At 43.3% G+C, this 24732-nt stretch overlaps 2 protein-coding genes and 1 pseudogene across 7 annotated transcripts; 2 read left to right on the plus strand and 1 right to left on the minus strand.

Moving 5' to 3' along the window:
• The first annotated feature begins 815 nt into the window (after positions 1 to 815).
• Positions 816 to 6405, plus strand: LOC106577057 (dnaJ homolog subfamily C member 9). Of its 3 annotated transcripts, none has more exons than XM_014154763.3 (7): positions 816 to 986; positions 4451 to 4637; positions 4715 to 4855; positions 5154 to 5408; positions 5511 to 5597; positions 5691 to 5828; positions 6272 to 6405. In XM_014154763.3, exons 2-6 carry the CDS (start codon positions 4464 to 4466, stop codon positions 5814 to 5816), a joined length of 783 nt encoding a protein of 260 aa, XP_014010238.1. In that variant the 5' UTR covers positions 816 to 986; positions 4451 to 4463; the 3' UTR covers positions 5817 to 5828; positions 6272 to 6405. The 3 variants fall into 3 exon arrangements, with proteins under 3 accessions (XP_014010238.1, XP_082820931.1, XP_045556842.1); XM_082964805.1 differs by adding an exon at positions 2080 to 2744 and having other exon boundaries at positions 817 to 986; positions 5691 to 6405; XM_045700886.2 differs by having other exon boundaries at positions 823 to 986; positions 5691 to 6405.
• A 2671-nt stretch (positions 6406 to 9076) lies between these two features.
• Positions 9077 to 17265, minus strand: LOC106577058 (protein FAM149B1). 3 transcript variants are annotated; one of them, XM_082964803.1, is made up of 16 exons: positions 16672 to 17265; positions 16150 to 16263; positions 15756 to 15903; positions 14998 to 15140; positions 14451 to 14612; positions 14073 to 14231; positions 13662 to 13843; positions 13008 to 13150; positions 12487 to 12609; positions 11988 to 12100; positions 11566 to 11796; positions 11060 to 11183; positions 10821 to 10946; positions 10591 to 10672; positions 10349 to 10498; positions 9077 to 10150 (listed from the first exon to the last, which is right to left on the minus strand). In XM_082964803.1, exons 1-16 carry the CDS (start codon positions 16716 to 16718, stop codon positions 10068 to 10070), a joined length of 2130 nt encoding a protein of 709 aa, XP_082820929.1. In that variant the 5' UTR covers positions 16719 to 17265; the 3' UTR covers positions 9077 to 10067. The 3 variants fall into 3 exon arrangements, with proteins under 3 accessions (XP_082820929.1, XP_014010240.1, XP_014010241.1); XM_014154765.3 differs by having other exon boundaries at positions 12541 to 12609; positions 16672 to 17264; XM_014154766.3 differs by lacking the exon at positions 12487 to 12609 and having other exon boundaries at positions 16672 to 17262.
• Positions 17266 to 18056: 791 nt separating this feature from the next.
• On the plus strand, positions 18057 to 24704 carry LOC106577077 (protein ecdysoneless homolog; annotated as a pseudogene). The gene is made up of 5 exons (XR_014381365.1): positions 18057 to 18267; positions 18395 to 18512; positions 18597 to 18684; positions 20060 to 20237; positions 22100 to 24704. The product of XR_014381365.1 is annotated as a protein ecdysoneless homolog (transcript).
• Positions 24705 to 24732: the final 28 nt, after the last annotated feature.

Here is a 24732-nt window from a genome sequence, read left to right on the forward strand (position 1 = left end):
GGCTTTACAATGGCATCGCCTGCAGCTACTCCGAATTGATGATTACTTGGGACCAAGGAAAACTGTTAGGATATCCTTCATTCAGTTACATTTTTTTCTTCCTATCAATCTCAGTTTTGGACAAGAATGACTTTATGACCAACATTTACCTATTTACACTTTGTAGTCAATTTTGACACTAGAATAAATGTTTCTGACTCATATCGATTCCACATAGGCCATTTTCAGAACGAGAAGTTTTGTAGGCGAAGTCGCTCTTTAAGTCACTGTTTTTTTTTACTACTTTTTCTCCCAAATTTCGTGGTATCCAATTGGCAGTTACAGTTTTGCCTCATCGCTGCCACCCCCGTACGGACTCGGGAAAGCCGTGCGTCCTCCAAAACACCACATAACCAAGCTGCACTGCTTCTTGACACCATGCCCGTTTAACCCGGAAGCCAGCCGCACCAATCGCGTTTTGACCACGTGCTTTAAGACCCAAACGGCGTTTCATACGACAGAGCCTGGACTCACACGAACCCAGAATCTCTTGTGGCACAGCTAGCACTGTGATGCTGTGCCCGACCATCCTTCCACTCGTTAAATCACTGTACCTGCTTCAACAGACAGAATGGGTGTTCATCAACCTGTGCCTAAAATTATTGACACAAATGGGTCGTCACTAGTTACCCCGCCCATTTTTAAATGTATCTTCTTAAAATGAGATTTGAAACCTAACCTTCACCACACTGCTAACTGTATGCCTAACACTAACCATAAATTATGACATATTAAACACGTTTTTCATTATTTTTACGATAGACTTTGTGGCTGTGGTAACTCGTGAAAGCCACACAAATGTAACATACGCTGAAAAACGTGACCAAGAGAGGTGCGTTGACGCTACGTACACTCCGTTGACAGCACAGCGCGCCAAATTTTGTAAACAAAGCAAGTGAAGCTTTCAACCAGATATCCACCATTTTGATAAAGAAGAAGATTTCGAGGTAGGTAGAGGTTTTAAAACGCTATTACAAATAACGCTATGAATAATGTATGCAGACAATAATTGTTTTGAAATAATTTACAGGGGCTTTCTGCACTGCGTTAAAAAAAAAAAAACAAAGGGGTGACATTTCACTGTTTTGGTAAACAAGAGGGCTGAGCAATGTAGTCATGTACGTAAGCGAACCACTCAAAATTCATGGTCAAAACTAGCTATGCATACATACAGTAGCTACAAGGACTGAACATCCATGGGAATACAATTGCAGTGTTAATCATGTTTTGAGGCTATACAGTGTTAGCCTAAAATGTCATTGCTTACAAACAATGGAGTAAAACAATATTGTATTTTGGATTCTGACGGTGTATGGCAGTTGAACTAAGCTCATGAGTGATTTATAAGTTATATTCTTCAAGAATCATTGGCTATAACGTTATGTGGTTACATTTCTCCAGCCCTTAGTGTTATATATATATATATATATATATATATATATATATATAGAGTTGAAGTCAGAAGTTTACATCTTAGCCAAATACATTTAAACTCCGTTTTTCACAATTCCTGACATTTAATCCTAGTAGACATTCCCTGTCTTAGGTCAGTTAGGATCACCACTTTATTTTAAGAATGTGAAATGTCAGAATAATAGTAGAGTGATTTATTTCAGCTTTTATTTATTTCATCACATTGCCAGTGGGTCAGAAGTTTACATACACTCAATTAATATTTGGTAGCATTGCCTTTAAATTGTTTAACTTGGGTCAAACGTTTTGGGTAGCCTTCCACAAGCTTCCCACAATAAGTTGGGTGAATTTTGGCCCATTCCTCCTGACAGAGCTGGTGTAACTGAGACAGGTTTGTAGGCCTCCTTGCTCGCACACCCTTTTCCCACACATTATCTATAGGATTGAGGTCAGAGCTTTGATGGCCACTCCAATACCTTGACTTTGCTGTCCTTAAGCCATTTTGCCACAACTATGGAAGTATGCTTGGGGTCATTGTCCATTTGGAAGACCCATTTGCGACCAAGCTTTAACTTCAATTGTCTTGAGATGTTGCTTAAATATATCCACATAATTTTCCTCCCTCAGGATGCCATCTATTTTGTGAAGTGCACCAGTCCCTCCTGCAACAAAGCACCCCCACAACATGATGCCACCCCCGTGCTTCAAGGTTGGGATGGTATTCTTCGGCTTGCAAGCGTCCCCCTTTTTACTCCAAACATAACAATGGTCATTAAGGCCAAACAGTTCTATTTTTGTTTCATCAGACCAGAGGACATTTCTCCAAAAAGTACGATCTTTGTCCCCATGTGCAGTTGCAAACTGTAGTCTGGCTTTTTTAATGGCGGTTTTGGAGCAGTGGCTTCTTCCTTGCCGAACAGCCTTTCAGGTTATGTCGATATAGGACTTGTTTTACTGTGGATATCGATACTTTTGTACCTGTTTCCTGCAGCATCTACACAAAGGCCCTTTGCTGTTGTTCTGGGATTGATTTGCACTTTTCACACCAAAGTACGTTCATCTCTAGGAGACAGAACGCGTTTCCTTCCTGAGCGGTATGACGGCTGCGTGGTCCCATGGTGTTTATACTTGCTTGCTGTTGTTTGTACAGATGAACGTGGTTCTTTCAGGCGTTTGGAAATTGCTCCCAAGGATGAACCAGACTTGTGAAGGTCTAAATTGTTTTTCTGAGGTCTTGGCAGATTTCTTTTGATTTTCCCATGATGTCAAGCAAAGAGGCACTGAGTTTGAAGGTAGGCCTTGAAATACATCCACAGGTACACCTCCAATTGACTCAAATGATGTCAATTAGCCTATCAGAAGCTTCTAAAACCATGACATCATTTTCTGGAATTTTCCAAGCTGTTTAAAGGCACAGTCAAGTTAGTGTATGTAAACCATTGACCAACCGGAATTGTGATACAGTGAATTATAAGTGAAATAATCTGTCTGTAAACAATTGTTGGAAAAATTACTTGTGACATGCACAAAGTAGATGTCCTAACCGACTTGCCAAAACTATAGTTTGTTAACAAGAAATTTGGGGAGTGGTTGAAAACACATTTTAATGACTCCAACCTAAGTGTATGTAAACTTACGACTTCAACTGTATATACAGTACCAGTCAAAAGTTTGGACACACCTACTCATTCAAGTTTTTCTTTATTTTGAACTATTTTCTACATTGTAGGATAATAGTGAAGACATCAACACTTTTTTTTTTTACTATTTTGCACCCCAGTATCTCTACTTGCACATCATCATCTGCACATCTATCACTCTAGTGTTAATGCTAAATTGTAATTATTTTGCCTTTATTGCCTAACCTCCCTAATCTTACTACATTTGCACACACTGTACATAGATTTTTCTATTGTGTTATTGACTGTACGTTTGTTTATCCCATATGTAACTCTGTGTTGTTGTTTTTGTCACACTGCTTTATCTTGGCCAGGTCACAGTTGTAAATGAGAACTTGTTCTCAACTGGTCTACCTGGTTAAAGAAAGGTGAAATATATATATTTTTAAAGATGGAATCATGTAGTAACCAAACAAGTGTTAAACAAAGTAGCCACCCTTGCCTTGATGACAGTTTTGCACAATCTTGGCATTCTCTCAACCAGCTTCACCTGGAATGCTTTTCCAACAGTCTTGAAGGAGTTCCCACATATGCTGAGCACTTGTTAGCTGCTTTTCCTTCACTTTGAGGTCCAACTCATCCCAAACCATCTCAATTGTTTTGAGGTCGGGTGATTGTGGAGGCCAGGCAAGTCTCTTCTTTTTATTGGTGACCTTTAGTAGTGGTTTCTCTGCAGAAATTCGACCATGAAGGCCTGATTCACGCAGTCTCTTCTGAACAGCTAATGTTGAGATGTGTCTGTTACTTGAACTCTGTGAAGCATTTATTTGGGCTGCAATTTCTGAAGCTGGTAACTCTAATGAACTTATCCTCTGCAGCAGAGGTAACTCTGGGTCTTCCTTTCCTGTGGCGGTCCTCATGAGAGCCAGTTTCATCATAGCACTTGATAGTTTTTGCGACTGCACTTGAATACATTTTCAATGTTCTTAATGTTCCGCATTGGCTGACCTTCATGTCTTAAAGTAATGATGGAATGTCATTTCTCTTTGCTTATTTGAGCTGTTCACGCCATAATATGGACTTGGTCTACCTTGTCACAAGACAAATGATTTGTCTCAAACGCAAAGGAAAGAAATTCCACAAATTAACTTTTAAGAAGGCATACCTGTTAATTGAAATGCATTCTAGGTGACTATCTCATGAAGCTTGTTGAGAGAATGCCAAGAATGTGCAAAGCTGTCATCAAGGCAAAGGGTGGCTACTTTGAAGAATCTCAAAGATTAAATATATTTAGATTTGTTGAACACTTTTTTTGGTTACTACATGATTCGATGTGTCATTTCATAGTTTCAATCGCAGATTTCCCTTTTAACCTAAAGTTGACAGATAGGGATGGGGCTTCTCGACCAGTGTCAAGCACTGTTCAACACCTCAAGCCTCTATGGGGTGCTGGGCGTCTCCAAGGAAGCGACAGACTCAGAGATCCGACACAGCTACTACAAGGTGTCGCTCAGGGTTCACCCAGATCGTGCTCCCGAAGACCTGCAGGCAACAGAAAAATTTCAGGTGGGAAAGTGTCAACTAAAACACCTACTCAAATCTGAGTTGTATTTAACTGTATTTACCTAGCCCCTTTCTTTCAGGTGCTTGGGAAGTTATATGCTGTGTTGAGTGACAAGGAGCAGAGGGCAGTGTATGATGAGCAGGGACTTGTGGCTGAGGAATCTGACTCACTGCAGCAGGACCAATGCTGGGAGGAGTACTGGAGGTTGCTGTTCCCTAAGGTAGCCTAACTATATAACTATCTAAAGCTGATTAACATCTTCACCGTATTTACTTTTTAGGCTCTCCTGAGAGAACTTTTCTTTTTCATACCTTAGCCATAAAATAGTCACTAGACGTGTGTAATTTTGAGTAATGTATCTTAATCATTACAAGACTGTCATCAGCATCATCCAGTACCATCTTCCTCTGTATCTCCCCAGCTTCTTGACTTTCTTTATCCAACTGGAAGCAAATAACAAACACCCAGTATAATGTCACAATTAGAATGTGTTCTAACAACCATCTCTCCTTCATTAGATCACATTGAAGGACATCCAGGAGTTTGAGAGGAAGTACAAAGGCACGGAGGAGGAGAGGCAGGATGTGATGCAGATTTACCTGCAGCACCATGGGGACATGGACGCCATCATGGCCTCAGCCCTGTGCTGCTCTCAGGAGGACGAGCCCAGGATCACAGCCCTTATACAGACAGCCATCCAGGCAGGGGAGCTCACGGCCTACCCTGCATTCACCCAGGAGAGCACCAGGAAAAAGAAAACACGCAGACAGAAGGTACAGTGTGCTTTATACAAATACTTGTACACACTCACTTCCTCTGTTGGTAATTTTTTTAGTTCACATTTGTGAGAATACTTTGTTGTTATTTCCTTCCAGGCTGATGAAGAAAGACAAGAAGCTGAGGAGATGCAGAGAGAGATGGGACTCAATGATGCTGATGACAGTCTTGTAATGATGTTAAAGGTAAGTTGAATCACACAACCAAGATCTTAACTGGTGACTGTTTTAGGGGTTCAGGTAAGGCATTAATGGTGTTTATTTTTGTCTCGTTAACAGCAAAAGCATAAGTCCAGAGAGCAGAATTTTAACTCTTTCCTGTCTGACCTGGAAGCCAAATACTCCAAGGGAGGAAAAGCCAAAGCAGGAGGGAAAGGGAAAAAAGTGAAGACTTCAAACCCTTGAAGTTAAGACAAGGTAGAAGTTAAGGTCAAATTTGTATCAAAACTTGACACCTGCATGCCCCTAGTCACACATCTATCATGTATTTCTATACAAATTATATTACTGATCTAAGCTTCGGTAGCACCTCTGCTGAAAGTAGAATATGGCTTCTACTGCAGTGAGGTGAATTGTCCCAGTACTTAAACAGCCCCTCTATTCCCTCGAAGGTCGCCTGTGGCTTACACTAAGCTCTCATCACATTAAGGTTTTTAGGAAAACATCTAATACCTACCTTTTAGTTGGCGTCTCTCTAAGGCTTGTCTTGTCTCTTCCTGTTAAGGTATGCTATGTGAAACCCCAAAGTTTTGTGTTTGTCTTTTTTACATGGGAAAATAAAAGTAATGTCCTTATAAAAGTACAAAGCAGCCAGTCGAAGCACGTCAGTGTTCAAAAGGCTTTTGTTTCTCCCTGTATAGTTGGACTTGCCATTCGGGTCATCCTACGAAAATTGTCTTTCCTGTCCCCTGCCTTAACCACCAGGAAAAACACTTACGTTAGATAATGACATGTTTTAATTTAAGTGTTTTGTTAATAAAACATGTAAAACAGATATTGCAAACTATTTATGTATATAGTGGGTTCGGAAAGTATTCAGACCCCTTGATTTCCCCCCCACACAGTATTACTTTACAGCCTTATTCTAAAATCTATTTAAAAACATGTTTTTCCTCAATCTACACACAATACCCCATAATGACAAAGCAAAAACAGGTTTTTAGACATTTTTGCAAATGTATTTAAAATAAACTATCATATTTACATAAGTATTCAGACCCTTTACTCAGTACCTTGTTGAAGCACCTTTCAGCGATTACAGCCTCGAGTCTTCTTGGGTATGACGCTACAAGCTTAGCACACCTGTATTTGGGGAGTATCTCCCATTCTTCTCTGCAGATCCTCAAGCTCTGTCAGGTTGGATAGGGATCGTCGCTGCACAGCTATTTTCAGGTCTCTCCAGAGATGTTCGATTGGGTTCAAGTCCGGGCTCTGGCTGGGCCACTCAAGGACATTCAGAGCCTTGTCCGGAAGCTACTCCTGCATTGTCTTGGCTGTGTGCTTAGGGTCGTTGTCCTGTTGGAAGGCGAAGCTTTGCCCCAGTCTGAGGTACTGAGCACTCTGGAACAGGTTTTCATCAAGGATCTCTCTCTGTACTTTGCTCTGTTCATCTTTCCCTTTATCCTGACTAGTCACCCAGTCCCTGACACTGGAAAACATCCCCACAGCATGATGCTGCCACCACCATGCTTCACTGTAGGGATGGTGCCACGTTTCTTCCAGATGTGACGCTTGGCATTCTGGCCAAAGAGTTCAATCTTGGTTTCATCAAGATTCATCTATAACGTAACAACATGTGGAAAAAGGGAAGGGGTCTGAATACTTTCCAAATGCACTATATATACAGTTGAAGTCAGAAGTTTACATACACCTTAGCCAAATACATTTAAACTCAGTATTTCACAATTCCTGACATTTCATCCTAGTAAGAATTCTCTGTCTTAGGTCAGTTAGGATCACCACTTTATTTTAACAATGTGAAATGTCAGAATAATAGTTGAGAGAAACGTTTCAGGAAGCCTTCCACAAGCTTCCCACAATAAGTTGGGTGAATTTTGGCCCATTCCTCCAGGCAGAGCTGGTGTAGCTGAGTCAGGTTTTTAGGCCACCTTGCTCACACACGCTTTTTCTGCCCAGAAATGTTTTATAGGATTAAGGTCGGGGCTTTGTGATGGCTACTCCAATACCTTGACTTTGTGGTCATTAAGCCATTTTTCCACAACTTTGGAAGTATGCTTGGGGTTATTGTCCATTTGGAAGACCCATTTGCGACCAAGCTTTAACTTCCTGACTGATGTCTTGAGATGTTGCTTCAATATATCCACATAATTTTCCTCCTTCATGATGCGATCTATTTTGTGAAGTGCACCAGTCCCTCCTGCAGCAAAGCACCCCCACAACATGATGCTGCCACCCCCGTGCGTCATTCATTAAGGCCAAACAGTTCTATATTTGTTTCATCAGACCAGAGGACATTTCTCCAAAATTACGATCTTTGTCCTCATGTGCAGTTGCAAACCGTAGTCTGGCTTTTTTATGGCAGTTTTGGAGCAGTGGCTTCTTCCTTGCTGAGCGGCCTTTCAGGTTATGTCGATATAGGACTTGTTTTACTGTGGATATCGATACTTTTGTACCTGTTTCCTCCAGCATCTTCACAAGGTCCTTTGCTGTTGTTCTGGGATTGATTTGCACTTTTTGCACCAAAGTGCGTTCATCTCTAGGAGACAGAATGCGTCTCCTTCCTTAGCGGTATGACGGCTGCGTGGTCCCATGGTGTTTATACTTGCTTACTATTGTTTTGTACAGATGAACGTGGTACCTTCAGGCGTTTGGAAATTGCTCCCAAGGATGAACCAGACTTGTGGAGGTCAAATTATAATTATTTTTTTAAATTGGAGGTCTTGGCTGTTTTCTTTTGATTTTCCCATGATGTCAAGCAAAGAGGCACTGAGTTTGAAGGTAGGCCTTGAAATACATCCACAGATACACCTCCAATTGACTCAAATGATGTCAATTAGCCTATCAGAAGCTTCTAAAGCCATGACATCATTTTCTGGAATTTTCAAAGCTGTTTAACGGCACAGTCAACTTAGTGTATGTAAACTTCTGACCCACTGGAATTGTGATACAGTGAAATAATCTGTCTGTAAACAATTGTTGGAAAAATTACTTGTGTCATGCACCAAGTAGATGTCCTAACCAACTTGCCAAAACTATAGTTTGTTAACAAGAAATTTGTGGAGTGGTTGAAAAACGAGTTTTAATGACTCCAACCTAAGTGTATGTAAACTTCTGACTTCAACTGTATATTTTGTAGAAAATATATTTTTCTCCCACTCTAAATGTCATAATACATTAGAAAGTATTAGTTATTTAGTGGATACTTAAACTAATATCAACTAAATATAACTCATTTACACGGAATAGCTGTCCCTCAATTTCATGTCACTGGTGTAACGCCATTAAATAACATTTTAAAAAGCAACATCCTTGTGATCTTCTTCCTGGGTCAAATGTTCATTGGAGCTGTTTTGAAAAGCACATGGTGAGTCTGCAGTCTCTTCATGTTAGCAATTTGATGATTCATTTGGTAATTTCATGCGACGCTTCAAGATCGGTCGCTGGTGTTACAGTTTATAGTATGGGGAAAAGGAAATTTGATTAAATCACATGATTAAGTAATTTATTCACAATTTAAGAAGTGTGGTTTGAGCTACTGTGGCCACCATCTTAGATATTCTATATTTTTTTCACTGGTTACTGTTCCTGCTGTTTTTATTAGAACAGTCTGAAGATTTGTCACTGGTGTTGTTATAGAAGAAAATGTTTAAAAAAAATATAATTATCATTAACCTTTTTGTCTTGGATTATATATGCAAAGTAAATACTCAAATTACATTCTAGAAAGCCTTAATTGTCATTAAAATATAGGGAACACCAGTGACAAAGGCAACACAAGCATTTTAATGTAATATAGTGAAAAATATATAATAAGCTGTCATTTATTTTCATGAACATTGTTACGGCATTAACTATTATCTGACTAATTTGTAAAAATATTTTTTATGGCTGGTCAAAAAGCCACCATTTTCGTAGAACGACTCATTCCCTGCATAGAATCATTTAAGAGTATACAGATCAGAGAACATAACAATATACATTGACATATATCCATCCCAACATACAGTATATACCAACATACATACAGATAGGTAGGTTTAATGAGACGGGTTACTGTCTTTGGCAGCCAGGTAAGCAGAGTTCCAACATACAAAAATAGGGCTCTAGAAAAACAAAAAAACATAAAATAAAATCACCAAACAGTACAATGTAAAAATGTTCCTTGTTGTATAAAGTGTTGTTTGAAGGCCCCGTTGGGAGTGGCAGCAGGGCCTTGCATCCTGCAGTGCTGAGGTGTGTGGTTGGTGGAGGTGGCCGAGGTTGATAACACAGCCACAAAACCAAATTCCACAGCCAAAGTCAAAATTGGCAAAAAATGTATAGCTTTCTATTTTTTACTTTAAAGTTAGGCATACAGTTAGCAGTGTGGTTAGGTTTAAAATCAGATTGTAAGAAGAGAAATTGTAGAAATGGGTGGGGTTTAATGATAATTATGACTTTGTGGCTGTGTTAACTAGTGACAACCGGTTGAAGGGGCTACAACCCAGGTCTGCTACTGCGGGATGTGAAGCCCCCCCGGCTGTAGGAGCGTGCTGGGACTGACACAGGCACCAATACAGCTGAGAAGAGGGGAGAGCAGGACAAAGACCAGTGTTAATGAGCATTCATAGTTAATATTCAAATCATCTGTCTGAAAATAATGACTTTCCTCGTTTGATAACCAGAGGCTACAACCAAACTCTCTCAAACATAATTACAGAACGCAACCCAGCGACATGTTTTATAAATGAGGAGGACCACAGATGGCTCCTACTGACCTGGGGCAGGGGCTTGTGTGTCAGGCTCCTCCTCATCCTTGATGGGGGAGTGGCCCAGAGGGTGGTGGATGAAGGAGTCCAGGAAAGAGGAGCTGCTGATGCCCAGACTGATGCCCAGACTGATGCCCATCACTCCGATGCCCAAAGAGTCTGCCAGTGTACCAGACAGACTCAATGAGTCAGCCACAAAAATTAATGCGTAGAAATTATGTACAGTATTCAATGTAAAACGAGGTACCCACCTGTACCCAAAGATTCTCTGCCAGGACGCCCCTGTCCAATGTTGTCCAGCACTGTGAAGGAGCGGCGGTAAGGGGTGTCCGACTGCAACAGAACCCAGAGTTAAATCTCACTGACTGGGACGCAGGCAAACATATTCCATATTCATCCATTACAATATGAACCTACAAAATATGCCTAAATTGTTCTTTAGTGGTATAATAACTTTTACTGTGTGTGACTATAGCCATACCCTGTAGGTGTGGGTGGTGTTGGGACGGGAGAATACGTCCAATTGATGAAGCCGATCCCGAGGAAGCAAACTACCAGCTTCATCTGTAACAGCACTGTGGGCACGACTGGACAAGCCTCTGTGCCGCTACACACACACAAAATAAAATAGTGTTGTGTTATTAGCAGGTGATAGTATTAAGTGTTGTCAAGTCAGTGCAAGATGTACAACTAGTATGCAGAGTTCTACTCGTCCAATACCTGAGTAGGTCTGAAGTGCTGTCCGGAGTGCGTGGGCTCAGCTTCTCCTGTGCCGATGGGGGGAAGGAGTGTGTTCCTGCTCAGAGGTATCAGAGGCGAGGCCTGGCGGTCACTGGCTGTGGGTCTGGAGAGAGTAACACCCTGTTCACTTTCCATAAAGTTACACAAGTCCCTTTAACATGGAGCAGACTGAAATCATTCCACACGAGGGCAAATTATACTGTATGCTTCACACAGATATTCTTTAACTCAGAGTTCATTAAAAGTCCACCCGTTGGTTCTTAATCATACACACAACGCCTCACATCTCTTCCACTTCCCTTCTGCTGAACAGAACGCCACAAGGCAAGAGTTAAACGGCAAACAGCTTTCAAAGTAATCTCTCTGCACAGACGGTTCTCCAGCTTCAGAGCAATAAATAAGACGGGAGTGAGGAGGGAGGGGGTGTACATGGAAGAGGACAGGGACCAGATGGAGAATGGGTAACCCCATTTAAGTTAACTCACAGGCGTGTCCCACGGATGACCTCCTCCATGGAGCCGGCGGCGCTGAACTGTGTCAGGCAGGGAACCAAGGGCAGAAGGGTGCGTGGGGGGGGGTTACGGCGTAGCGCCGACTGGGGCGGACGGGACAGGGAGGAGGAGCTCTGCTCTAGCGCCCGGCGAGGACGGGGCTTGCTGGACGGGATCACGCTGGACCCTGGCCGATGGGTCACCACCACCCTCTCCTCAGGGTCCCTGAGAAGGAAGCAGTGAAACTTTACTCAAAGTAACATATGCACAAACCTACAATTCTATAGCTAATAACCATCTCTTTCTCTCTTATTGATAAGAGGTGAGTGGTTCACGGCTACAGTTAAACTCCTTATGCTACACTCTACTAATAAAGATCGTTAGAGTATCAGCATGAGTATGATCAGTCTCCATACTGGGCTCTCTCCATCACGCCCAGGTTCCTCTGCTGCAGGGGGATGCCGTGGATCACTATGAGGTCGTTGAGGTTGTGATGCGTCACCGCTGCCCCTACTGGTACCCGACTGGACTGTAGGAGGGAGGGAGGCAGAAGAAGATACAGAGTTAGACTAGGCAAAAGTGGTCATTCACCTAAAAAAAAAACTACAGCCACATCACTACGGATACTTGCACGTCACCACAGTCAGCTCCAACTTGGATTTTCTACATGCAACCAAGTGGAGACGACATACCACCACCCATTTGAGACCAAACAGACGATTAGAAAAATTGCAAATGAAAGCAGTAGGCAAATGAAAGCATTCCAAAATGGTCATTATTGAATTAAATAAGAGGGACGTGTAAAAACAAATACTCAACAGTTGGTTAAGAAATATGAAAGTGACTAAAAGTGGTATGGTTTGTGTTATTCAACAGGCACAAGCACATTCAGTCTAGGAGTGAATAATAACATGCCGCTGTGGATGGCGTTGATCGGCGCCATTTTGGCTCTGGGTGAGAGTTACATACAGTAGATGGCTTTTTCTGCTTTTTGGATTTCCGTCTGGACTTGTGCTTTGAGACCCTTGATTTTGTGGTCTTTGGGGGAAAAACGAATGACCAAATGAGAGAGAAAAGGAGAGAGTGAGGTGGACAGATACAAGGTTGTTGGTTTGAATGGTGTGAAACAGACCAAGGAACAAGACAGAGTAGGGGACAAAAAGAAGGAAGGAAAGAAAAAAGGATGAAAGTTAATGAATTGATAGCCTTCAAGAGTGAGAAGAACTACGGACAGCAGGGGAAAACAATTCAGCATCAATGTGACTGTTTTCAGTTTTCCGAATTTGTCCTAAACTCTCAAACACATCTGAAGATTATTATGGAGTTCAATCACAGTGCTTATTAACATTTCTTATTGACATAAAACCTACATCCTAGGAGTAGGATGTTCCACTCTCCGAGGAGGTGGTCCTTCAACCCCCTCTCAGGGCACTGACCTGGGGTTGCAGGCTGCCTGTTAGCTGGGGCACCCTGCTCTGGCCTAGCCTGGGGAGAAGGGTGGGAAGTGTGGACAGAAGCAGGAAAGGATTCTCAGCATCAGACTGTGATGGGCTGAAGTTCACTGCAGTCTTCTCATCATCTGTCAATAAGAAGGGGGCAGAAAACTGTTGATTTGGCAATGATGGATTTGTTGGTTTAAAAGTCAATGACAAGTCAAAAGTGCCTATAAGACATAGCCCTGTGGTCCTACCTGAGACATAGCCCTGTGGTCCTACCTGAGACATAGCCCTGTGGTCCTACCTGAGACATAGCCCTGTGGTCCTACCTGAGACATAGCCCTGTGGTCCTACCTGAGACATAGCCCTGTGGTCCTACCTGAGACATAGCCCTGTGGTCCTACCTGAGACATAGCCCTGTGGTCCTACCTGAGACATAGCCCTGTGGTCCTACTTGAGACATAGCCCTGTGGTCCTACTTGAGACATAGCCCTGTGGTCCTACCTGAGACATAGCCCTGTGGTCCTACCTGAGACATAGCCCTGTGGTCCTACCTGAGACATAGCCCTGTGGTCCTACCTGAGACATAGCCCTGTGGTCCTACCTGAGACATAGCCCTGTGGTCCTACTTGAGACATAGCCCTGTGGTCCTACCTGAGACATAGCCCTCCCAATGCCTGCGGACCAGCTCCTCCATCCAGCCAACCAGCTCTCGCCACACGTCGTCAAAGAGCAAGTCCAGGGCCGCCTGTCTGCGACAGCGATAGGGAGACACAGGAGGCAGGCAGTACCGCCGCCGACCAGCCCCCACCCACCCCCGCTCCCACTCATCATCCCTGTAAAAGTCAAAACACAGATGAAACCATCAACACAACAGACCTTTGGCAAAATAATGTCAAAGCCTTTCAAATACTAAGCTTTGTTTTAGGTTACTTGGTACAGTGGAACCCTTGGGATAATCCTAAAAGTAGGCTACAAGCTCAATCAAGGGCACCATACTTTAAAGTATTTGAAATGCCCCTATAGTTAAAGGGTCCTAAATAGGAGAGCTGGGTGGTGACTCACAGGTCCCTGCTGTCAAAGGCCAGGTACTCCTCCATCAGGCCTTCAGCCTCGATCACCTTGGGCCTGTCATGACCTCTGGATCCACTGGGAGTACCAGGGGGGTGGTCAACTGCCACACAGGGCCTGGACAGCACAGCCCTTCTCCCCTGCACACACAGACTGGACACACAAACAACATGATTCACACTGACATCGGTTTCTCAACAGCATCAGTCCAAACTTTTTAGCTAGCCAAAGTAGACTAGCCAGTGCCAGTATGCCTTGTGTTACTTAGTTCACTTGCTGTTTGACAAGCCACACAGTATGTAGGTCACAAAACCACAAAGCTAACGGTAATCTATAATTGATGGGTTAACAGCATCAGTAGCCAGTGCTCACTCTGCGCTGGGGCCGGGCTTGTCCTTATCCTGGGGCTTGCTACTACTGCTGTCCTTCTGTCCAGCTGCAGTGGTGCTGGCGGGTGTCCCGGTCCCCTTCCCTGAGCTGGCGTACCACTGAAAGCCCTCGTCACTGGGACACACCAGCTGACTACCCAGAATCCTGTGGGTTCACATAGTAGGGTGGATAGGAGGTGAAACGGTGATTAGAACTTCAATGAATCCAACCGACAGGAAAATGAATTTATTTGATTAACAATTTAATTTTGTAATGCTGAGCCAATGGTCTATGACACATTCTCTCATTGTGTACAGGGGCCCAATGGCTTTGGGCCGATCATTATGTGGTAAGTAGTTCCTTTTCGGGTTTGCAAACAAATCTAAATAAGATTTATCTTAGGTACCTTTAAGTTAGACTGCTCTTTTTAAGAAGTATCACTATACAGCAGCCAAATGACCTTCAGTGATACATTTACAGGCTAGAGTGGCAGTAATGTGTGACAGTGTATGAGAAGTGAGAGATGAGGGGGTGTAGGGTGAGGACCCACCGTAAGTGAGGGAACCTGAATGCCCACTGATGACACTCATCTTGCAGCCCCAGTAGATGCGCCCCACCCCGCCCCTCGTAAAGCTCCTCATCAATCTCCTCAAACATCTGCTGCACCTGTCGCGACGCCGCCTTGTCAAACTCCTGAGGGATGGAGAGAGGGAAGGGAAAAAGAGAGAGTGAGAGGAGCCCCGACAGAGAGGCACACTATGACAGAAGGTCATTGCTTTTCAAGCTACTTATCAATTATTAGCAGCACGTCGCTGAGCGCTGTTCATTTCACAGCAGGCTACATGGCTCCCAGGTGACTGTGTGTGAGTGATTGTGCTGGAGCAAGTAGTACCATTTGCATGTATATTTCAGAGACAGTGTGTGCGTGCACAGGCGAGTGTTTGTGTGTACTGTACAATATTAAGTTCGTAACTTAGGACTGTAGGGATATGAGTTCTATGAGGCATTCTGAGGACATGGCTGTGTAAATAAATCAGTTTTTTGTTTTGTTTCTGAATGCAAGCTCTAGAAATCTCAGCATCACAACGAAGCGAAACCATGAAGGAAATGACCTCTGCAGACAGAGAAGATTGTCATCATTACAATACAAACATGATTACACTAATTCAATGGTAATCTGCATACAAGACTGTTGTAGCATTCAGCATGGCTATGCCTAGCTATATATGCACTTCAAAATACTCAGAACATAGGGCATTTGAACTGAAAAATTCTGGCAGCCAGCTGAGAAGATGAGGTGAGACTCGCATCATAGCCCCAGGAGAAGACAGAGCTCCTCTCTGTAGAGATGCCTGTCCCTGTGTAGCTGTGGATCCCAGACCAGGCCCTCGTTGTGTTTCCAGTGGTGACCGTTGGAGAGTCTGACCGGTTAGAGGCTGCAGACGTCGTCTCCGAGCTGCAAAAGAGGACGACATTGTTTACATGTTGCTGTGCGTTACAGTGTTGTGTGTTGTTGAGTGTACCAGGGAATAATTTAGAGCAGTGAGGTATATTACTGTGCTGTTCAGATTATGTAACTGGCTACCTCCCTCTATTTTGTCCCTTGCCTTCACACATCTAAACAGGATCTGTGAAAGCAATATGGCTGCTCCCTACAAGTGTACATGGTTTCACCTGTCCGGTTCATCGAAACAGGTCATACCTGTTGTAAGTGGAGACAGCTTCCTGAAGGTCATGGAGGTGTTGGGGGAGGAAGTCATCGTCTACCTCCTCTGGGAGAGGGTGATGGTCAAGGTGGCTTCGGGATAAGCCACGACTGCAGAGAAGGGAAAATATAGCTGAATAAAACATGAATAAGCAATAGCATTTATAGATATATCTTTCATTGTAATACTTTGGTGGGTTGATATTTATTGTTGTAAAAAGACATTGATCCCAAACAAGCAAGGAGTGAAATGTGAGGTAGGAGTGGGACCCTTACGTCATCAGTTTACAGCATTAAACAACATCATCCTATTGCATCCATTTGTGTAATGGAGGCAACTGACCTTGGCTTGGTTTATCAGATGGGCTGTCACATGTGACATGATTACGACATTCTCCTTTACGTTGTCACCCGATAATTAGCTAACCAACAATCTAACCATATTTCAATCTCGAATGACAGAAATTACAGTTAACAAAGAATTACAAGCTTGTCCACTAGCTAACAACCATTACTTACATCTCAAGACTGTGCGTTACCGGCCGCCTGGTGTATCGCGAAATCATCCTTTTCTCCGTTTTTATCGCCTCATGCCCCTCCGAGTACCCTCTCTCACCGTGCTTCCCTCTGATTCATGGCCCCATTTGCTCTTTTGGCAGAGGTTTGTCATTTTCAGCCGCCCGCGGTTCAATAACACTTGTACACCCTAGCAAGTTACCTAGTTAGCTAGCGTCGTTGTCTTTGATGTGGAACTTGCTAACTTTAACAAACATTAGCTAGGAATCTAGCTACTAGATACGCTAACAACTGAGCGGGAGAACCAAACCGCGCCTTTGTGCACGAAGTGGCCTATTGATATACAATGCAATGGATTACTTCAGATAAAACGCGGCCTAGAAGTATTATGGTATTATAGGTTATGTTTCAGGCAGCGCCAGTAAAATAATCAATATAGCCATTAACTACAGCATCCCTCACGACAAGAGAGAATTAGCGCCACAACAACAATAACAAGGCTGTCATGGATACCTAACTTTCTTACCCCTATACTTCACGGGAAATGTATTTTGATCTCCTCTAAAATGACCTTTTGCAAAAATATAAAAGACTACAACTTCCTGTGTTCTGTGCGATGTTCCTATTGCGCTACAAAATTATGTCCGTCTCTCACCTGGGAACTTTGTCTGCGCATAGAATTCAAAACAATTGTAATTCCACATTTTATGTAAATGGTACAACTTTTCTATTGATTCATTATATTTTTTGTGTATCGTAATTTTGAAGCAAAATTTTATCGAAGTATATTATTATTTCTGCGATAAATGTGTGTCATATAGGAACCAATTACAAAAAAGGTAGTATTATAACCGAGATCGATTAATGGTAGGGGAAAAACAGTGCCTCTAACGGAATGAGAATGACAGAATTTGACAACTCATTTTATTTTTATGGGATTCCTTCTTGAAGATTAAGGTTAAAACATATGCATAATAAACAAGGCAAGGTAAGACCTCTCTCAGAACTGTGACTAAGTTAACGTTAATTGATCATGCGATTAGCTGGTAAAGACACTGACTAGTTAGGATGCTAGCTTCATTTTATTGACATGACTTCGTTTGCAAAAGTCATGTAATGTTCAGTTTAAAAGAGTAGGCCTATCATTGAAGACTTATAGATCAAGATATCATGTGATCAATGGCAGTTACATATAGTTAAACAATACGTTTATCGATAAAAGACAAGCTGCCTGTCTGAACAGTTTGGAAGCTGAGCTTGTACCCTATAATTCAGTTATGATTCAAATGTCATTATAGGGATGACGTATGACCTGACCTACAAAAGTCTCTGCTGATAACAAAGCAAAGGAACATAACTTATCTTGTTATTGCTCATATCATAGGTTCATCAAGCCACCCCCACTATGGACCCACTTAGAACAGTCATGCAAGAGGACATGGTCCAGTACTATCTCTTCTTGGTTCAGCCTAACCTCTCAGTCTGATGATCTATGTCTGCAACAGCTAGTGGAGGAGATTTTGGCCAAGGTTGCCCCTCTCCTTGTGCAGTATATCTGGCAACAGCAGCCATTCAACCTCAAGTACCACACTGAGAAAGGTACAGTACTGGTTCTGACCTGGATACAAATGTTCTTTAAGGATTGAAGGATTTGTTATATTGAGGATTGAAGGATTTTGATGCTTTGACTGAATGAATGGTGATCATGTCTTAATTGTACCTGCAGGGGGAGTTCCTACACACATTGGAGGCAGCACTGTGTTTAGGGACAGTGTGGAGGATGTGTGGTTCATCTTATACCTCCTGCTTCAGATCACACAAGTCTTCCCAGAACTTGCTGCCAGGTAGAGTGGAGCACATGGTCTGCAAAGCTCTGTATTACTTCCAGTTAGTTTCAACTTCCCAGTGATATTTACTTTAACTTGTAGGTTAGAGGACAATGATGGGGAGGTCCTTCTGATCGAAGCAGCAGACTATCTTCCCAAGTGGTTGAACCCAGAGAGCAGTGGAAACAGAGTAAGATGTCTACGTGTGATTTAGCGCCTATTTACGATAGTATTTTCTGTCCAGGGAGTTGTGCCCTGACACTTGCACTAAAAGTTATTTGTCACATGCGCCAAATACAACAGATGTAGTCCTTACAGTGAAATGCTTACTTACAAGCCCTTAACCAACGATGCAGTTTTAAGAAAATACCAAAAAAAAGTAAGAGATAAAAATGGAAAAAAACCCGAAAAATTAAAGAGCAGCAGTAAATTACAATAGCGGGGCTATATACAGGCGGTACCGGTACAGAGTAAATGTGTCAATGTGCAGGGGCACCGGTGTTGAGGTAATTGAGATAATTATGTACATGCAGGTAGGGTTGTTAAAGTGGCTATGCATAGATAATAACAGAGCGTAGAAGCAGGAGTCTTATGGGTTGGGGGTAGAAGCTGTTAGAAGCCTATTGGACCTAGACCTGAGCTCTCCGGTACCGCTTGCCGTGGGGTAGCAGAGAGAACAGTCTGACTGGGGTGGCTGGAGTATTTGATGATTTTTAGGGCCTTCCTCTGACACCGCCTGGTATAGAGGTCCTGGATGTCAGGAAGCTTGGCCCCGTTGATGTACTGGGCCGTACACACTACCTTTTGTAGTGCCTTGCAGTCGGAGGCCGAACAGTTGTCATATCAGGCAGTGATGCAACCCGTCATGATGCTCTCGATGGTGCAGCTGTAAATTATTTTGAAGATATGAGCCATGCCAAATCTCCTGAGGGGGAATAGGTTTTGTCGTGCCCTCTTCACAACTGTCTTGGTGTGCTTGGACCATGTTAGTTTGTTGTTGATGTTTTGGAAACAAAAGGAACATTTCTATACCTTTATAGGGTTAGGGTTCCCACATGGCCATATTTCCATGTTACAGCAGTTGTTTACGTAAAACAGAAGACAGTCGACTACTTGTGCTAATTAGCTATCTCTGAACACCTGTGCGTAAATGGAAGACGGACACCATAAACGTGTTTTCACTGAAAAATACTGTCGGCTGCAACTGTGTTTAAAACAGTGTACGACAGTATGTATTTTACATTTGTGAAATCATTTTATGTGATATGATAGTATATGGCTTTATGTTTCTAGAACCGTACCGCAATTGACAATCGATTCACGTTTACATGGAATGTTTGGGCTGCAAGAGCCAATTCTCCTCTAAACAGAACATGTAAGGTCCTTGGACTATAAGGAGTAACATTAGGCTCCATTATTGGGCTATGTGTGATGATGACTACAAATTGTTTATCACTCTGTCTGTACATCTCTTCACATAGCTCACTATCCCTTTTGTTTGTTGTCTCTGTAGGCCTATATCATTCTGTCCATCTGTGTCTCTCCCCCTGGTTCTGGTCTGCTAGGTGTTCCTCCACAGGGGTGAGCTGTACATCCTGCCCTGACCTCCCGCTCTAGTGGAGTTGGCCTGCCCATGAACGCAGTGCCCAGCGTGAACCAGGCTCTGGTCCTGCTCTCGTCCCACACACAGGCCTGTCTGGCCAGCCCCAAGATCCGCACTGCTCTGGGGAAAAGACTGGAGGGGTGAGTGACGCAGCAGAAACAACACTATGAAGTGTTGAAGTGATTGTAAGGTTTCTGTTTGAGGGTAGATTTGAGCCTTATGATTAGGGCCAGGCCTTTGGCTGTTTTCTTTCTAGCCCGCATTTCGATCATCTCACCTCAAGAGACCAATATAGTGCCTTCTCACACCACGTGTGAATTAATTGTCACGTGTGCATACCGTGACAATCTAATGTAATTATCCAATTAGTCCAAAATAAATTCCCAACCATGTGTATTGACTTCAAGTCAATTGTTTGCCGACAATTATTATCATCAGCAGCCTACACTTTAGACTAATGCACCAAATTATTACACTATCTTAAGTACATTATCAACATAAATATTTAACTTATTATTTGTTATCAACATTATATAGGAATAATCCGCATTTTATCTAAGAAAATGGATCCTATTGCCGAACAAAGTAGCCATTTTCATTCGCTATAGAAATACATGTAAATGTTGAGGATATGCAAGCGCCAACATCCCAAAATGTGCGATTTCATTAACACAAGTAAAGAACGGAGGTGCAGTCTGGTCAACAAAAACAAAGCTTCTCTATAATAATGGACGAATCCACTGACTCCACAAGACCAATATGTTTCATGTAGGAGAGCTGGGTGAAGATGTTAAAGTTGTTCTGACTGCTACAGTGTATTTACAGGGTGTGAACTATTCAAGTGTTGGCATATCATTCCAAGTAGGCTACCTGCGCTTTTACGTGCGCTTTGTGGAGGTGGGGAAGCGTATCTCTCCAAATACTGCGGTCTTAACAGAGTTGGAGAAGTTGTTGGGTTGTTATTTTTATAGTGAATGAAAATAGGCTAGCCATTTATTTACATTTACATTTACATTTAAGTCATTTAGCAGACGCTCTTATCCAGAGCGACTTACAAATTTCACTCTTTCTCACCTCACCGTGGGCGCCAGTCATGCTTGGCATGTCATGACCCTTTGCTTCCCTGAGGTAATACTTTGGAGTTTGAGTCTTTGGTGGCAGGAGTCCTCTGTTCCTCTGAGACCCTACTAGAGCTAGCCTCCTGCTTGTCCTTCCCCTCCTTCCAGCCTTGCTTGTTCAGGCTCAGGTGGCTCATCATGGTCATGGACAGCCGTGTGTCAGAGAAGCGTGACCATTCCACAAAGAGAGGCTCTACCACGTACGCCATGAAGCCAATCTGTATATTGGCAACCGAGTTGGATTGCCTGTCACAGAGTGGGGTTACTTCAAGATTATGTTTCCGCTCAATGTCACCTTGGTGGAAGAACTCCTCCGTCACTTTCTCGCTCCACTGTTTGCTGAGTTTCCACGGGCGGCAGGGGTTGCAGATGTCCGCACACTTCAGAGCCATCTGAAGGATAAAGTGTCGATGTCCTCCGTTAGTGAGGCAGAGCTCTCTTTAACTGTCCTAATTAGCCCATTTTTATAACCTCCGATGATCAGAGATTGAGATGGTCAGTTTAAGCAAAAAAGATGTCTAGGATCACTGATATACAAATAGTATTCCCTGCTAAATAATAGACTTTGCAATTTAAGATTCATAGAGCTATGCCCACACCTGGCTTAGGCAACCCCCACCAAATGCATACTTACAACCAGAAATTGAATGATTTGATTGGAAACAGCTTGTGTCAATTAAACATTTTCTACCTGTAGCAAACCTAGTGGATAATGATGTAAATACCAATAACAAAAACTAAAAAACAACCAAAACTCCTGGCCCTACTTATAATTGCTCAGAAATGCATACAGTACTTAAGGGTATAAAGACTTGTTTAGGTCAAGACACACATTCAAGCCTACTGTCATAATGACCATAAGTTGGGGTGTCTGTGCTTCACAGATATCCAGAGAAGATCCAGGCAAACCTTCATGCTCACTGCTTCCTACCCGCGGGCATTGCTACAGTGTTGGCACAGCGACCAGACCTGGTTCCCCCGGCAGTGTCCGCTTTCTACCTGAGGGATCCAGCAGATCTCCAGGCCTGTTGTACATTCCAGACCTTTCCCCCCGACACATGAGTCCTAACCTCGGTACACACAAGTTGACTTTCTGACTGTTAGACGCATGTATTTATTGTGTGTTATGTAGTGTAGTTTTGTTTCGGTACGTTAGTGCTGTATTTACATGTTGTCTATATGTATTTCCAGGTGACGTTCACCCATTGCCTGTACGCAATCTCACACAAATTATCAATGAACCTACCAGGTACCACCCCAAAGCCGTAAACACGGGCACCCTCATAGATATCATCCTAACCAACTTGCCCTCTAAATATACCTCTGCTGTTTTCAACCAAGATCTCAGCGATCACTGCCTCATTGCCTGCATCCGTAATGGGTCAGCGGTCAAACGACCTCCACTCATCACTGTCAAACGCTCCCTGAAACACTTCAGCGAGCAAGACTTTCTAATCGACCTGGCCCGGGTATCCTGGAAGGATATTGACCTCATCCCGTCAGTAGAGGATGCCTGGTTATTTAAAAAAAATGCCTTCCTCACCATCTTAAATAAGCATGCCCCATTCAAGAAATTTAGAACCAGGAACAGATATAGCCCTTGGCTCTCTCCAGACCTGACTGCCCTTAACCAACACAAAAACATCCTGTGGCGTTCTGCATTAGCATCGAACAGCCCCCGTGATATGCAACTTTTCAGGGAAGTCAGAAACCAATATACACAGGCAGCTAGAAAAGCCAAGGCTAGCTTTTTCAAGCTGAAATTTGCTTCCTGCAACACAAACTCAAAAAAGTTCTGGGACACTAAAGTCCATGGAAAATAAGAACCCCTCCTCCCAGCTGCCCACTGCACTGAGGATAGGAAACTCTGTCACCACCAATAAATCCACTATAATTGAGAATTTCAATAAGCATTTTTCTACGGCTGACCACCTGGCTACCCCTACTCTGGTCAACAGCACTGCACCCCCCACAGCAACTCGCCCAAGCCTTCCCATTTCTCCTTCTCCCAAGTCCAGTCAGCTGATGATCTGAAAGAGCTGCAAAATCTGGACCCCTACAAATCAGCCGGGCTAGACAATGTGGACCCTTTCTTTCTAAAATTGTCTGCCGAAATTTTTGCAAACCCTATTACTTGCCTGTTCAACCTCTCTTTCGTGTCGTCTAAGATTCCCAAAGATTGGAAAGCAGCTGCTGTCATCCCCCTCTTCAAATTGGGGGACACTCTTGACCCAAACTGCTACAGACCTATATCTATCCTACCCTGCCTTTCTAAAGTCTTCGAAAGCCAAGTCAACAAACAGATTACCGACTATTTCGAATCCCTACGCACCTTCTCCGCTATGCAATCTGGTTTCAGAGCTGGTCATGGGTGCATCTCAGCCACGCTCAAGGTCCTAAACGATATCGTAACCGCCATCGATAAGAAACAATACTGTGCTGCCGTATTCATTGACCTGGCCAAGGCTTTCGACTCTGTCAATCACCACATCCTCATCGGCAGACTCAATAGCCTTGGTTTCTCAAATGATTGCCTCGCCTTGTTCTCCAACTACTTCTCTGATAGAGTTCAATGTGTCAAATCGGATGGCCTGTTGTCTGGGCCTCTGACAGCCTCTATGGGGGTGCCACAGGGTTCAATTCTTGGGCCAACTCTCTTCCCTGTATACATCAATGATGTCGCTCTTGCTGCTGGTGAGTCTCTGATCCACCTCTACGCAGACGCCACCATTCGGTATACTTCTGTCCCTTCTTTGGACACTGTGTTAACAACCCTCCAGACGAGATTCAATGCCACACAACTCTCCTTCCGTGGCCTCCAACTGCTCTTAAATACAAGTAAAACTAAATGCATGCTTTTCAACCGATCGCTGCCCGCACCTGCCCGCCCGTCCAGCATCACTACTCTGGACGGTTCTGACTTAGAATATGTGGACAACTACAATACCTAGGTGTCTGGTTAGACTGCAAACTCTCCTTCCAGACCCACATTAAACATCTCCAATCCAAAGTTAAATCTAGAATTGGCTTCCTATTTCGCAACAAAGCATCCTTCACTCATGCTGCCAAACATACCCTCGTAAAACTGACTATCCTACTGATCCCCGACTTCGGCGATGTCATTTACAAAATAGCCTCCAATACCCTACTCAATAAACTGGATGCAGTCTATCACAGTGCCATCCGTTTTGTCACCAAAGCCCCATATACTACCCACCACTGCGACCTGTATGCCCTCGTTGGCTGGCCCTCGCTTCATACTCGTCGCCAAACCCACTGGCTCCAAGTCATATTCAAGTCTCTGCTAGGTAAAGTCCCGCCTTATCTCAGCTCACTGGTCACCATAGCAGCACCCACCTGTAGCACGCGCTCCAGCAGGTATATCTCTCTGGTCACCCCCAGAGCCAATTCCCCCTTTGGCTGTCTCTCCTTCCAGTTCTCTGCTGCCAATGACTGGAACGAACTACAAAAATCTCTGAAACTGGAAACACTTATCTCCCTCACTAGCTTTAAGCAC

The sequence above is a fragment of the Salmo salar genome, chromosome 18 (assembly GCF_965601325.2).
Source record: "Salmo salar chromosome 18, fSalSal1, whole genome shotgun sequence".
NCBI lineage: Eukaryota > Metazoa > Chordata > Actinopteri > Salmoniformes > Salmonidae > Salmo > Salmo salar.

What these genes read in the sequence shown, in the direction of transcription:
- LOC106577057 (XM_014154763.3), top strand. Translation starts at nt 4,464, where the DNA reads ATGGGGCTTCTCGACCAGTGTCAAGCACTGTTCAACACCTCAAGCCTC. An exon ending in GGAGGTTGCTGTTCCCTAAG is followed by an intron (nt 4,856 to 5,153) that starts GTAGCCTAACTA and finishes CTCCTTCATTAG; the next exon opens with ATCACATTGAAGGACATCCA. An exon ending in AGAAAACACGCAGACAGAAG is followed by an intron (nt 5,409 to 5,510) that starts GTACAGTGTGCT and finishes ATTTCCTTCCAG; the next exon opens with GCTGATGAAGAAAGACAAGA.
- LOC106577058 (XM_082964803.1), bottom strand. Translation starts at nt 16,718, where the DNA reads ATGATTTCGCGATACACCAGGCGGCCGGTAACGCACAGTCTTGAGAT. An exon ending in GGCGTGATGGAGAGAGCCCA is followed by an intron (nt 11,797 to 11,987) that starts GTATGGAGACTG and finishes CTTCCTTCTCAG; the next exon opens with GGACCCTGAGGAGAGGGTGG. An exon ending in GTCATCCGTGGGACACGCCT is followed by an intron (nt 11,184 to 11,565) that starts GTGAGTTAACTT and finishes TACTCTCTCCAG; the next exon opens with ACCCACAGCCAGTGACCGCC.